This window comes from Carettochelys insculpta, chromosome 1 (genome assembly GCF_033958435.1).
Source record: "Carettochelys insculpta isolate YL-2023 chromosome 1, ASM3395843v1, whole genome shotgun sequence".
NCBI classification, from domain to species: Eukaryota; Metazoa; Chordata; order Testudines; family Carettochelyidae; genus Carettochelys; species Carettochelys insculpta.
The window spans coordinates 209,993,557-210,009,366 of record NC_134137.1 but is presented as its reverse complement, the minus strand read 5'-3'; the positions used below and the strand labels follow the sequence as shown (position 1 = coordinate 210,009,366).

General features: G+C 40.9%; 1 protein-coding gene across 2 annotated transcripts in view; it reads left to right on the top strand.

The window, feature by feature from the left end:
• The window catches only part of EPHA3 (EPH receptor A3), a 413,871-nt gene extending 404,009 nt beyond the window's left edge, over positions 1-9,862 (top strand). For both annotated transcript variants that reach the window (XM_074998622.1, XM_074998615.1), the window contains exons 16-17: positions 3,124-3,279; positions 6,084-9,862. In XM_074998622.1, the coding sequence (XP_074854723.1) occupies positions 3,124-3,279; positions 6,084-6,189 (262 nt within the window). In that variant the 3' untranslated portion in view covers positions 6,190-9,862. The remainder of the gene's footprint in view (positions 1-3,123; positions 3,280-6,083) is intronic.
• The last annotated feature ends 5,948 nt before the right edge of the window (positions 9,863-15,810 follow it).

Below are 15,810 nucleotides of genomic sequence, written 5' to 3'. Positions count from 1 at the left end.
CCATTCAAGAAAGATGTGGAGAAATTAGAGAGGGTCCAGAAAAGAGCAACAAGCATGATTAAAGGTCTAGAGAATGTGACCTATAAAGAAATGGGCTTGTTTAGTTTGGAAAAGAGAAGATTGAGGGGAGACATGATAGCAGTTTTCAGGTATCTAAAAGTGTGTCACAAGGAGGAGGGAGAAAACTTGTTCATCTTGGCCTCTGAGGATAGAACAAGAGGCAATGGACTTAAACTACAGCAAGGGAGGTTTAGGCTGGACATTAGGAAAAAGTTCCTAACTGTCAGGGTGGTCAAACAGTGGAATAAATTGCTGAGAGAGGTTGTGGAATCTCCATTTCTGGAGATATTTAAGAACAGGTTAAGTAGATGTCTATCATGGATGGTTTAGACAGTACTTGGTCCTGCCATTGGGGCAGGGGGTTGTACTCGATGGCTTCTTGAGGTCCCTTCCAGTCCTAGTGTTCTATGATTCTATGTTGTCCTTTGTAATGGTGGGTGGCAGTCAATGTAAAAGATGCACAGACATGCCCTTGTCCATTTATTTTCAGTGGGAAGTGGAAAGGGAGGGAAATGCACTCTGGGATGACATCAGAAACACAGACCCACTTGTGCCAACTTTTTTTCCACAGAAGAAGCTGGCACAGAATCCCAAAATGTAATGGGGCTGCAGGAACTGTGGTATAGGTGCCCAGAATGCACTGCTGCCGTAGTCGAACTTAGCCAATCAGATTGGACACACTGTCAATTTTGTGAGCAGATTTGGACCCTCAACTGTAACTTTATAAAATCTAGTTTTAATAAGTCGACTTTAATAAATTCAACTTTATTCCCAAGTGTATAAATACTCTAATATATAGTGTGAATGGTTCAGTGGACTGTTCAGCTCTAGCCTATGGCGCTTGAAGTACCAAATTGTTACCATCTGTTGTTTGCATGCTGATTTTGATTAAATGAGGGACTGGGCATAATCTAATTCCTAGATAGCTATTTGTAGATCACAGCAAAGTCTGGAATAAAAGTGCGGAGACTTGACCTACCATCTAACCATTAAAGCATGCTTCCCTTATGAGTAGGTTAAGGTGCCTTGGGAGGGCAGGAAAAGGAAAAAAAAGCGCATAGTTGATGTTGTTGTCATCCTTTGGTTTGTGGATAAACAAAGAATTATGTTCAGTAAATGTGCCAGTTCAGCACCTTTGTGACCAATGGCTAATTGTGGGGAGGGATAGCTCAGTGGTTTGAGCATTAGCCTACTAAAGCCAGGGTGGTGAGTTCAATCCTTAAGGAGGCCATTTTGGGAGCAGGGCGAATAGATGTCAGGGGTGGTGCTTGTTCCTGCCAAGAGGGCAGGGGACTGGATTTGACAAGGTCCCTTCCAGTTCTAGATGGCACACATCTCCAGTTAATTTTAAAGTCAAAAGTAATGTATAACTTTACAACAATTTGGGCTTGTCTACACTAACATCTTCCTTCAAAGGATGGATGATAATTAGGGTGTTGGGAGTTTACTAATGAAGTGCTGCCATGCATAGGCAGCACTTTATTAAACAAATTTCACCCCCACTCCCCACAGCAACTTCAAAGTTTTAAACTTCAAAGTACCAGCACGTGTCTAGCCACAGCTCACCCGCAAGTACTTCGAAGTGCCAGGGCAACTTCGAAGTCCCCTTACTCCTCAAAGTTTTGACCAGAATTCCTAGAAATTCCAGAATCCCAAAATTTTGAGTAAGGGGACTTCGAAGTTGGCGGGTGAGCCGTGGTTACACACGTGCCGGTACTTCGAAGTGTAAAATTTCGAAGTTGCCGTGGGGCAGGGGGGAAGTTGCTTAGTGAGGTGCTGCCTATGCACGGCAGCACTTCATTAGTAAACTCCCAACACCCTAATTACCATCCTTCCTTCAAAGGAAGGTGGTAGTGTAGACAAGCCCCTTGCAGAATAACTTAGTGGATATTCTAGTATTGGGTTTCCTGCAGTTTTTAATATAGGGTTTTAAAAATTACTTGAAAAACTGGCTAGTTGTACTCAGTAATAATCCTTCATCTGTCTGTGCACTGCAGATGTTAAATTTGTGCATTTTTGCATCATCTTGGCCGTGTCTACACGTGCCCCAAACTTTGAAATGGCCACGCAAATGGCCATTTCGACGTTTACTAATGAAGCGCCGAAATGCATATTCAGCGCTTCATTAGCATGCGGGCAGCAGCGGCGCTTCGAAATTGCCGCCGCGCGGCGCGTCCAGACGGGGCTCCTTTTCGAAAGAACCCCGCCTACTTCGAAGTCCCCTTATTCCCATGAGCTCGTGGGAATAAGGGGACTTCGAACTAGGCGGGGTCCTTTCGAAAAGGAGCCCCGTCTGGACGAGCCGCGCGGCGGCAAGTGGCGGCAATTTCGAAGCGCCGCTGCCGCCCGCATGCTAATGAAGCGCTGAATATGCATTTCGGCGCTTCATTAGTAAACTTCGAAATGGCCATTTGCGTGGCCATTTCGAAGTTTGGGACACGTGTAGACGTAGCCCTTGTGAATTGTAAATTCCCGATTTTCCACATAGGTTACAGTTGCCCCACTAACACTCTTAATCCCCTTAATAATTATTCTGTGATTTTTGAGCTTTTTGGTTGCTTTAAATCTATGCTTGTCTATGCTTATTTATTTGTGCTTTTAGCCTTAATAGCGTTAGAATTTTTCAGTAAGGCTGCAATATTCTGAATGTTCATATCTGTAAATTATGCTATCAGTGAGTGAATATGAAATTGAGAGAGTTTATAACTTGAGTGACTCGTCTATTATTTGGGACTAGTCAGGCCTTATAAAGATAGTTTAAATTAAGCTCATCTTTTTTAATGTTTACAAAATTATAATGGAAAATATGTATAATGCACTGGAAATTCTTCAGTTAGTTAAAACATGGTGATGAGCTGCATAGTTGGAGGTTGTAAGCAAGATGATTACACAATATTTCTTAAAGCTGCCAGCATGAACAAATGTGACCTCAGTGGTAGATAAATTTCACAGATGAACAGGAAGGCAGCTGGAAACTCCTGCTGGTATGGGTGTTAAGGTTGGACAGAGAGTGTATCCATGTTTACTCTGGCTGTCTTACTTTTATCCTATATTTTCCTCCAGGCCATCAAATCTTCTCCTGGACCAAAGCAACGTTGATATCTCAGCCTTCCGCATGACAGGTGACTGGCTCAACGGGATTCGGTCAGGACAGTGCAAGGACATCTTCACAGGCGTGGAATACAGTTCATGTGACACAATAGCCAAGATTTCCATAGAGTAAGTTAGTGCACATTGTAGTGATAATATAATGCATCATTGCTGTCCATGGACTTTTTTTTTTTTTGGGCCAGCACAAGTCGCACTATTGGACTAAGTTTTCACTTGAGCAGCTTAAAATACTTTCTTATGTTTAAAGGCCATTTTTTAAATTGAAACTTCAAAATTTAGTTATTTTATGCATATAGGAAACAAACAGTTCTGTAGAAAGTATTGCTTATGCTCCAAAATATCTGTTAACCTATGAGGTGCCACAGGACTTCTTTTTGGAAATAGAGACTAACACGGCCACCCCTTGTAGAAAGTGTGAGTTGAGTTGCAGCTCTCTCTGTATAAATAGACTGCTGTGCTCACACAGAGCCCAATAAAGTGAGGGGGGAGGGGGGAATCATCTCACATGATGCACCTTGCAGGATCAGGGCCTGAGAGGTCATTGGTCAAGTATCAGCAGGATCTAGGGTTGCCTGGCACCTCTGAAAACGAGGCCACTTTTGTTTAAGAATCTGATTTTTCAAGCACGCCAGTTCGAAATGGTCAGCCATTGACAATCTCCTAATGGGATACAGAATTCAGTTTTAAACATTTTGCTGGGGAAAAAAACAAAAATAGGGTTTAGTCTAGTCAACTATGACTAGAACTGCATGAGACCTTTTCATAGCAAACCCCTTTTTCCATCGAATAACTCTGTACCCAGTCTGCTGGTGAGAACAGATTCGTCCATTCAGAACTCTATTTTTGTGGGTGTTCCTTTTATGCGATGCATGTTAGGTGAATATACTTCAGCCTATGAACTGCTTATTGTTACACCGATGGTAGCAGGGATGCACAACAGGCATCACGGCCTAACTGTACCAAGTGCTGTACAAACAAACACCAGGAAAACAGCCACCGTCACTCAGAGCTCAGTGTCGGGGAAGTGGAAAATATATAACAGATGGAGAAAGGGACACATTATAGTACATATTAGGAGGGCAAATATACAGTGCAAAGAGGTGTTTTAGAATCAATTCAAAGAAATGTGACTTCAACAGTGACAGTGCCTGTGGACTGTTCACTGCAAGTCGTCACTGTTTTAGTGGGATGGTTGGCCAGGAATCACATGATGTTATTTCTCTCCCTGATTAGATGATTGCAAGTTTTATGAACCGGAGGAGATCCCAGAGAAGTTACTGGGAGTTTTAATTCTGTGGGGAAGATGGAAAGAAGGTTTAAAATAGAGACAGCATGAAATAAGCAAGCGTCACATGTGTTAGGACATTTTTAATCCAGTTCATCCTTGAGCACATGTAGCCCATTCACTTCCTGGGTGTGATGCATTGTGCCATCTAGTGCCACCAAGACCATATACAGAGAGAATAATGAGTCTGCTTTACAGCCTCGGCGATAGTCTGGTGTCTTTTAGCTCACTTGGTAAAGGATAATGCTCTAAGCTCCAGAGATTCTAGGTTTGACTCCACCCACAGATGGCTACGATCTGCTGGGGTTACATACACACTGAGATCCAGATCTCTGAGGTAAACAAAAGCTGGTTGGGGCCTTAAATATGCACCCCCTGTTTGCTTCAGTTGTGAATCAATGTGGGCAAAAGGAAATGTCAGATTGTTATAGATAACCAAGTTTATCTTTAAAAATGCACCATCCTCTTGTTCAAATCATCTGATGGGCATGCACAATATTCTAGATTACTGAGACACACACACACTGAGAACAGAAAGAAAAGAGAAAAGAAACTAAAGTTCTCCATTGTTCTTTAAATATTACAAATGTTATAAGCCTTCCCATCTACCTCAAGTCCCATTTAGATCAAGAAGGAAAAGGACAGATTCAAATTTGTGCTTTCTATGAGTACCAATTTTCTCCTGACATCTCAAGGAACAAGCTGGAGGAACTGGTGTTACAAAGTTAGGTGTTAACCTGAAATGAATTCATTTGTTTCAATTTAAATCTGTATCAGCTTTATTCCAGTCGTATAGAATGTCATGGTCATAGTCTCTCTCTCTGCACCTAAGAAGAGGTCAGCATGGTTATGAAGATACTGTACCTGAGAGAATATTGAATTCTTACTAGTATACATTAGTGGCAGTTAAGTGATGGAGAATAAGAAACCAATAGCTTCAACATGGAAATTAAAACACACAAATGTAGCCACTTAGCATGTTGTTGCAACTGTAAAAAGAAGCTGATAATGATTTACTACAGCAATGACCTTCTGAGAACACTGCAGAAACCCACTGGTAATGGCCAATTTCCTGTGGACTAATAGTTAATTAGCTCCAGAGCAAAAGTATGAAGCTACATTTCCACTATGCCCAACAAAGGGATTTGATCATCTAGAAAAACAGAAAGAAAAACACAGCAGGGCCTGTGAATATGCCTGTGTAGCTATAAATTTAAGCATCTATACAAGAGTTACGAAAGCCATACTGCTCACAGGGCTCAGTGTGCAAGATGGCAGGATTATTTTGGGGAAAACATCAAGCAGAACAGGAAAACTGAGGCTTTAGGAGGCTCAGTGACTCCCCCATGATCACAGCATGAAATGCTGCTACAACATGGAAAAGTACCCTAAGAATCTCAATATTCTACTCAGTTCCATGATCAGCTCTAGTTCATTGTCTTGTCTTTTGGGTGGATATTTTCTGATGCTTAACAAAGTCTTCTCTTGTGTTTGTTTGTTTGTTCAGGCACACATTCTCTTTGGTTTCTGTACTCAGACACTCATCCAATCTAACAATGGGGAAATGCAGTGTGAAACATAAGCAAGGTGTATCTCATTTATTAACCATGTGGTCTCTTTCTTACAGTGATATGAAGAAGGTTGGTGTTTCGGTTGTTGGGCCTCAGAAGAAGATTATCAGCAGTATTAAAGCACTAGAAACTCATACAAAGAATGGCCCTGTTCCGGTGTAAGGTACCAAAATGATGTTGCTCAGGTCAAATAGAGAGAGAAATTGCTTCAAAGGGCAAACAGTAATGGCTGAAAAAACTTCATGAATTAAAGGAGCTCTCACAACACTATTGGGAACATCGGTGGAAATTTAAAGCCCACTAAGAAACTCTGATATTGAGTACAAATGCCTTAAAAATAGGAACATTTTTTTCACCCCTAAAGGGTGGATACTTTTTTTTCCCCTTCTAGTAACTAACTGATAATACAGATAACTTTGAAAAGAAAAAAAAATGTACAAAATCTTCCAAGTAAAACAGTGGAACTGAATGCTGGAGCCATTTGAACATCTAGTGACTGAATATCACGAAAGACCATGGACAGAAAGGCTGTGTGTTTGATCGACAGCGGCAACAAGAATTAAAAAAAAAAAAAAAAAAAAAAAAAAGTCTTGCAGTATTTTTATACAGAGAAGAGATCTGTAGCAGGTATTTTATTTCTTTAAAGGCAAGCAAAATTGAGGGATCATACCTCAAATTTATCTGGCCATATTTACAATAATGTTACTGTTATTCTTGTTTCAACAGTGGAAAGGAATACCGAAATAAAATTTGTAGTGATTTTGAGTTAGTTCACATATGATTTTTGCCACTACATTAACTTCCCTAAATGTTTCCATTTCAAAAACAAAAAAGGCTTAATTTTAAAAGACATATTTATTTCCTTTTATTCCTTATTTTTTGTATTTATGCTTTAATATAGCTTAACTTAGATTTATTACTGCCATGTGCCAAATGCAGTTATATTTCACTGATCAGGATCGATGGTTTAATCTGAGAACTTGTATGAAGGGTTACTTGCTAGATTTCGTTATATGTTCACACTGCCCTCTTTGAAATCTGAGAAAGAAAAGCCTTTTTTCCAGCTCTTGCTCTCAATGATTCATCTGGAGTTACAGACATTCCATCTATGTGACATCTCTGTTTACAGTAATTTGTTATACTTCTAACCTAGAGTAAATATACGAGGAGAACTGTGTGTCTTCAGCATAGGAATTGTTCCATAGACCAATATCCAGCCTCGTTACACATATTAGTTCCCTTTGCTTTCGAAAGATTTGATTTTGCCATCTTTAACCATGATAAGTAGCACTTTATTCAGATTTCAGATAGTTCTCATGAAGTCAAAGTATTGGTGCTACGAATCCACATAAGCAGAGCAGAACTGCAGCCTAATTTAGTGGGACTGCTTTAGCTTACTTACAAAGCTTTGATTCTGAATCTGGAGCCAAAGGTCAGGAATTCTATGCTTGATGGATACATGTGCAGGGTTAGAAGGCTGTCATGGCATTATCTCTATACAGCCCCATAGGATGTGACTTAGTGCTGCTCATCTAAGGCCTTGTTTGCACTAACTCCCACCGTCAATCTAATTGATATGACTTCAGCTGTACACGTAGTGCCGATATGCTTACTGCTGCATCTTGTGTGCAGTAAAGTCAGCTGGAGCTGTTCTTCCACTGAGGTACTTCTCCTTCTGGGGAGTACTGGCACTGATGGAAGAGTGCTTGGAGATCAAGTTACTGCATCTAATCAAACATGACAAATTGCTGCAGCATCAATCCCTGGCATAATGGAGACTAGCCCTAAGACTGGACTCCTAAATCCTTAAACTTCTGTGTGTTCTGTAGAATGGATTCCACTGAATAACACTGAGTTCCTGTGAGAACAAGCAAAAGTCAAGACAAATGGAATTTGAATGCTCTCGAGTTGTAGATGGTATAGATTACTATGCATTTAGTTGTTGGCTGCCATGAATGCAAAATGGGTTGCTGGTTCTTTTCAAGTACACAGATGAATGAGGCTGAATTCCAAGAATTCTCTAGCTTGAATCTGGTGCTAAATTATTCATCCTGGATCCAAAACATAAACAGTATAAAGTGAACACATTTATGATTCACTGGTAAACAGAGACAAAATTATAGACTGGCATTTTAGTAAATCCTGGCAAGTGGACATACTCTGAAGAATCTGATTTGAAATATGTTCAATCGATGCGATCTAGCGATATGATGTGATAATATAATCACATAGTTTTACGTAAATTTGAACCAATTATATTGAAAAGTGTAGAAAATTAAAAGAAAGCAGTTAGAGCACAAAAATATTCACAGTTTGCTATTCAGTGTGTTCTTTTGTTAGAACAGCAGATGGATGATCCAATCTCAGCGTGATCATCTTTTCAAAATACAAAAATGGGATACATATGGGGACCCTGTCCCTGCCCCTCCTTTTCTCCCTGAGGCTCTCACCTCCCTGGCCAGATCACAAGTTGGAGCCAGGCAGTGGTAAAGGTGCCATGGAATATCAGACTGCTCTGGGGAGCCCCAGATAATCCACCTATGCTGGTGGGAGGTCGGAATGCAGAAGAACAGACCCCAGCCCATGTCCCTGCCCTCCAGGGCATACTGCCAAGGACAGATGAAGCTCTCTGATTCCAGGGCCCCCCACCCATAGCAGCCTAGATTCCCTGGGCTGCTTTTCCTACTGTCTAGCTCCAGTTTCTGGCCCAGCTTCAGTGGGGATGTGAACTCTCAGGGAGAAGAGAAGGAGAACAGGGTCGAGCCATGTCATGAGGAGCAGATAATTCCACCTCAGAAAGTCCACCTTAGCCTCCGGTAATCATTTAGTGGCACCACAGGGAATTATGGACTGCTACTATCCAGGAATCATTCAGCCTGGGACCAGGACTTGAAACGCCCAGTTAGGGACGGGCAGTCACCCTATCCAATACAAAGGCCAATTTCAGCTTGCTTACTGTGTTCAGAATTGTTCTTCAAATTTAGGCTTCAGATTCAAAATTCAGGCATTGCTAATCAAGTTAACTTACCAAGCTCCATTGTGAACACAAGTGTAGGAGGACTCTTTCTCACAAGATATTTCTACGGATGCTTCTCTCAGTTTTCATCCACGCATCTTTGGAGGAGGAAATGTTTAAATATTTCTCAAAACAATACAGATGTTTTGGATTAAGATTTTACACCTTACACTACCCTTAATTGTCTCTCAATATTGAGTCATCCTACATAGACACTGTTCTGAACATGCTCAGCATAAGTGAGATACTGATTCATGATAAGAGGGAAATTCATTTTTATTTTTACTTGCAATTATGAGTAACATGCATTTTAAATATGTTAAGCTTCCTCTCCCCTTCAACATTAGACATGTACTCTAAGTGACCTCTTAATGAAAACATCCCATACTCCCTCCCCCTGTACATATGTAAACATGACAGTGTACAGTTCTTACATGTGGATTAGAGGTACTAGAATTCTTGTGGCCATCTTCCTGTACAGGTTCTGCATTGGTTATTTACAGCAAACAAAATGCCAACTATTCACAACATTATGTACCATATTATTGGTTTTATATCTTGAAATATAGTTTACATATATAATTTATTTCTCTTTAACATATCTAGTTTTGTGCCATACTTAGCATTCAATAAGCAATGTATAGATGTGATTTGATTGGTAATATGTACTTTCTTTAACTTGTAATTCAAAGCATTACTTACTCATTTAGTTTATATGTCGTGCAATTATAGATGGCCTCTTGCTAATGTAAAATTATTTGTAGTGGAAACATTTATATTTTTATAATAAACATAATGAAAGTATTTTTACATATTGGACTGCCCAGGTGATTGCTTTGAGTAAATCTAATTGATTCAAAAAAAACCTGACTTGATTAAATTGATATTAAATATAATGCATTACCTGTGGCTGAATTCTCAACTTCAGTGCGCAGCTTGAGTTAAAGATTTTAGTTATTAAGAACACCAGTTAAAAATGAAAGGTTTACAGTAGACATTCTGGCCAGATCCATTGATGCTGTGCCAAATTATATCAGTGTGAAGATCTGATTCACTCTGTGTACAGGAAGACTGTTTCAGTCATAAGCTGCATAAAAGGTGCTGAGAAAGCTGTTGTTTATATTAGCTAAGCCAAGTAACTGCAGACTTCAATTTTGTTTCAAGGGGACTGGACCTCCTCTGGTCTGGGAAGCTTAAGTACTTTAAAAGAAGTTCTTGTCAACAAAATAAGACAAAGCCCATTAGTTACTGTAATTTCCCCAAAATTATTTTTTCCTCAGGACTGTAAATAAAACATATAATGTTCTTTCCTTGGGGGGCAGGGGGAGAGGTAGTGATTTTTTCCTGTTCACTGTACCAAAACTAAAGCATTGTTTTTATATGCTTCACTAAGGCATGGATTATTTGAAAATATCAATATAGATTCCAGCTTTGCATCTTGAGACTCATCTTCCTAGAATCATCTTTTTTAGTTAAATGTACTTAGGATGAATAAAGAATGAGTATCCATTTGCATTACACATGAGGAGGACATGCTTGTATTTTAATTCACTGGTTTTAAACATACAAAGCAATGTATTACTTAGCTGTTCAGGAGTAAGTCTATGTGGGTAAACTTGGTGACTTCTATGGCCGTTTCTACACAGTGCACTTCCTTTGGAAGTGGCATGCTAATACATGGAGTGAAAGATGCTAATGAGGCACGGATGCAAATTCCCCATGCCTCATTAGCATAATGTCATGTGATTTGGAGTATGGAAGACCATTCTTCCAGACTCCAAAACGTCGTGTAGAAGCGCAGCCCTTGGAGGGGCTTCTGGAAGGAAGTCCTTCCTCCGGAGGCCACCTCTTCCCAATTTTTGGGAAGAAGGGGCCTCCAGAAGAAGGACTTCCTTCCAGAAGCCCCCTTGGTGGCCACGCTTCTATACGGCGTTTTGGAGTCCAGAAGAATGGTCTTCCAGACTCCAAATCATGTGATGTTATGCTAATGAGGTATGGGGAATTTGCATCTGCACCTCATTAGCATCTTTCACTCCATGTATTAGCATGCCCCTTCCGAAGGAAGTGGCCTGTGTAGAAACGGCCTATGTATGAAGGGATATTACTTGAAAGAGGAGCCATTGAACATGCAGACACTAGGGGCTTGTCTACACTACCACTTTCCTCTGAAGGAAGGATGGTAATTAGGGTATTGGGAGTTTACTAATGAAGTGCTGCCATGCATAGGCAGCACTTCATTAAGCAAATTCCCCCCCACACCACCCGTGGCAACTTCTAAGTTTTAAACTTCGAAGTACCGGCATGCGTCTAGCCGCAGCTCACCCATCGGTACTTCGAAGTGCTGGGGCTTCTTCAAAGTTCCCTTACTCCTCAAAATTTGAAAAAAATGAAACCTAGTGTCTCTTTATAACACCCCATGCTATCTGCTGTGCTGCAGAGGATGCATGTGATGTAAATATAAATCCCAGTGTGAGATTTGAACAGCATGCATAAATGAGGTGGAAGCCATCTCAACCTGTGGAACTCTTTGTCAACTGATGCGGTGCAGGTCAAGTCTATAACAGGGTTCAAAAAAGAACTGGATAAATTCTGGGGGATATTTTCATCAATGCTCTTAGCCACAATATGCCAGAATGGTGTCCCTAGCCTCCGTTTGTCAGAGGTGGGAAGTGCTTGTCTGTACCCAGGAATGGCTGAGACAGCCCTCTGTCACTCTAGCTCCAGTTTAGGGAAGTGAATTGGAGCTGAGTAGAAGAACCTGAGACTGATTGCCAGAGGTGGAACAACTGCCAGCCCAGTTGCCTTAGGGCTTATATAAAGGTTCAGAGGAAGGAAGCAATGGGGATGGGAGATGCCTGAATGTGGAGGAAGGTGGTAGCACTTCCTTACTGCTTCTAAGGCTAGAACCCTCATTGATGTGGTGAGAAGTGGTGGGTTTGCACTGTGCCTGTAAATGCCACTGGATACTACTAAGCCAGAAGGTGTCTGAGTGATCTTTGGTGTAGAGCAAAGGCAGAACCCACAGGAGCCCTGCTATGCTGGGTTTCAGGGTAGCACTGGATGGGGCACTTGGTGACTGCTTGACGTGTTCAATCCATCTGGTGCATCTGGCATTGGCCAGTGTTCAAAAACAGGACACTGGTATAGATAGATCTTTAGTTTGATCCAGTATGGCCATTTCTTTGGGTCTTAATAGCTTCCTCTAATCCATACAGTGTGCAAACTATTTGCTCTGTGAACAGGTTGTTCTTGGCAGTAATACTTACGTTTTGGTTACGTCCTGAGTGTTTTGGTGCATTGACCTAAAAGTATTTTCTTAAGAAGTTTTGGATAATCTGTTATAACTCTTCTATTTTATTATAAAAGAATATTCATACTCATGAAAGCACTGGCACAGAACAGCTATATAATCAGCAGCAACGAAAGCAAAATCCATTCTACCTATGGCAGTGCCTCAACTCAAAAACAGAAGTATAAATGCTAGTGGTCAGTTCATTATCCAGAGGTTTGAATTTTTAAGTGCCTATGTGACTTACAAGCTTAAGTTCCCTTTTGAAAGGGGATCTTGATGCCCACACCTTATTGAAAAACCTTACTGAGGCATATGCCAGTTCTGAAAAGGGGATTCACATCCCTACGCCACTAAGGAGCTTAAGAAAATTTTACACTGTATCTGTTCATCCATCTCATTGAAATTGCCAGTGGGATGCCAATCTATGCCAGTGGAAGAGGTGCTTTGAATGTCCATCCACAAGGAGTGAACCTGAGATCCACTATTAGTTCAATATGTGCATTATCATTAAGAAGCCTTCAGAAGGTAAAAACATCTCTTTATCCTTTGATCTGGCTAGTAGCCTAGCGGTTTTATCACATTCACCTAAACATTTTGAAAGATTCAACCTACTTGACATGACTTATGCTTCAGGTTGGAAATACAGCTGGAATGGGCAATACTTCTTAGACCAGAAGCTCTTGAAGTGTGCGCAATGTACATCCTCTGAACTACACAGGAGATCACAATCATCTTTGTCTTGCATGAATTTTTGTAAGTTTCCATGTTTCTGTGTGAGCTCATGTTGTGCATGTAGAATGCCAAAGATATGTGTGCCTCTTTGGCACATGCAAAGCCATATGCGCACTTACTTAGCTCCAAATTCCCATATTCCATGGTTGCCACATTTTTAAATGGAATTGGAGCTACCTGGGCAGAGAATGCATCACTATAGATAAAGTGAGACAGTTTTGTCTTAAGGTAGTGGTCACCACTCAGCCCATATTAGATACATGTGTTCTTCAACACTGTTAAATCACCACACCCCCAAAAGCTGTCCTTGACCTCTGTAAGATGTAACAAGATTAACAGACAGTGTCAGGCTATCGCTTCGAGTATCTTCTTGAATAACTCCTTTTAGAAACAGAGCAGAAAGAAAAGATTGCGTACACACCCATTGCAAGTCCTGCCCTCTTCAAACATCCAATAATCTCTAGACAATTTATTCCAAAAGGAGCTGAAATCAATACCTACAGAAAAGGTCATCTAAGGTAGGGTCCCCTGTGTGTGCATGCCAGATAATTAACACCAATAAGTATCTTTTCACACACACCACCATTACTTTACAATACAGTGTGAGGTGTTAATTCCTACTCTTATCCCCATTAGGCCAGATAAAGGGAATAGAGTGGGGTAAAGGGGCATTAAAAGGCTCCCAGTCTGGTTAAGGGAAGATCCCAACCTTAAGCACATATTGAAGACAGCTTCCTTTTAGGGACACCCCCTCCCCCCGCCACCCAAGAGCTAGTATAGGGGTAAGAAGCAGGAAGAATGGATTACAGCATGCAGTGCTTTGATGTTATAGCACCAAAGGCTGTAACATTGGCAGGCCCTCCAATGTCTATGACCTCTCTGGTCCCTTCAGCACCAGGAGCAGCTCACGATGGGGAGGGCCCAAAGATGGCTTAATATCACATACTCTACCTTTTTGGCTGCAAGATCTGTGCTGTGGCTTTGAGAGGCTCATGGAAGAAATCCCACTCCTTCTATTTATATACCTGCTATTTAGACAAGTTGGAACACAATTTCTTTCTTAGCCTACACATATAGCTATGGGTCATTGTTGGATGCAGTTAGCCAATCTGAGAACCAGTCAGTCGTGGTAATTGCTAGAGTTGGTTGGAAATTTCCCAACAGAACATTTTTCCATGCCATGTCCATTTGACACATCTTTCAGTGGAGCCCTACCTGCAAGGCAGGCATAGAGACTTACCTGCCTCGTTTTCTGCCAGCCAAATGCTGCCAATCCTGACAGGCTGCCTCAGAGTCAGGTCCCACATCTATGGCTCTAGGGCAGTCTGCCTGCTGTACTGCACTGGAATCCACAGCTTCTTGGCTCCAGGCCACAGAGCTGGGGGAGGGGGCAAAATGCCCTAGAGTCACAGCTGCATCTGGGGCCTTGGAGCTTTGGTTTTCAAGGGAAAATTCATTTTGAAATTTCCATAATAAAATGCCCTGTTTGGTTCTAAACACACAGGAAAAAAAACCTCTTCTACATGAAAGTATGACTTTTTTTTTTTTTTTACTTTTAGTTCAAAACTGAACTTTTTTTCAAAATTTTGGAATTTCCCTCAAGAGAAATTCCAACTTTTAACCAACTGCAGTAATTGTAAGCAGATCTGTGATTCCTCCCCATCATTCAGCTTCTGCCTGCTTTACCTCGCTTCTTCTTTGTACTGCAGAGAGGTAAATTTGTAATCGTGACTTATCATCTCTATTCATTCTATTTGCAAATGTTTTATTTGACTCTAGTCTTATGTAAGAGGTTATGGTATGTTCCTAGCCCCTATAAGTTCTTCAGCCACTCAAATCTAGTAGTTAACAAGCACTTAATTGTAAATCAAGTAAAACAAAGGAAAAATCTATGTGAGAGCATTTTGGGCAAGTGTTCCCTTCAGTGCTGTATACAAATGTTTCAGTTTATTGTTACAGATTAGCAAGCCGGTAACTGTTGGAGAAGGCATTTATCTAAGTATGTTTGGTTAGAGAATTTTATTCCTTGGATTTTAGTTAGCTCCATTCACTTTCATTCAGCACTGCTTGTACAAATTTCTTCTTTGGCAGGGAGTTGTTGTACAACTAATTATGATTCAGTGCCCTGGCTCATATGAAATCTTGCAGTTCACATTACCAGGTATTTCCTATCTACATGGGGGCGGTGGGCTGGGATTTTTTTTCCAATTACGTTAGCTTAGCATTATTAGAAAGCCCCTTAACAGCAGCATAGAAACAGTTTGACATGTCTTCGGTCAAGTGAGCTGCTGGTATTGTGGTCAGGATGGAGATCTATGCTAGTGTTAAGAGGACTTTCATGCCCTGTTGACATAATTGGGAAACCCCATTCTCCCCTCATCCCCCTTATAGACAGAATTTTCAGTGCTGTAGAATGAACATTATTAAAGTTTTAATCTCTTTTAAGTATTCATAGAGCCCCATTTATCACTAATCTAAGCATCACACAATCTTTAATGTATTTATGCTCACAACTTTGTACGTATTATCCCCATTTTACAGATGGGAAATCAAAGCACAGAGTGAGTTGCTCAATGGCACACTGGAAGTCTGTGGCAGAGCAGAAAAGTGAGCTCAGGGCTTCCAAATCTCAGACTAGTGCACTGATCACTGTACCACTCTTCTTCTCTGCCAGCCATTCTCTTTAAGAATGTTCACTGCATTGGTTACAGAATAGTTGTCCCAGTAGTATCAATGAACTATA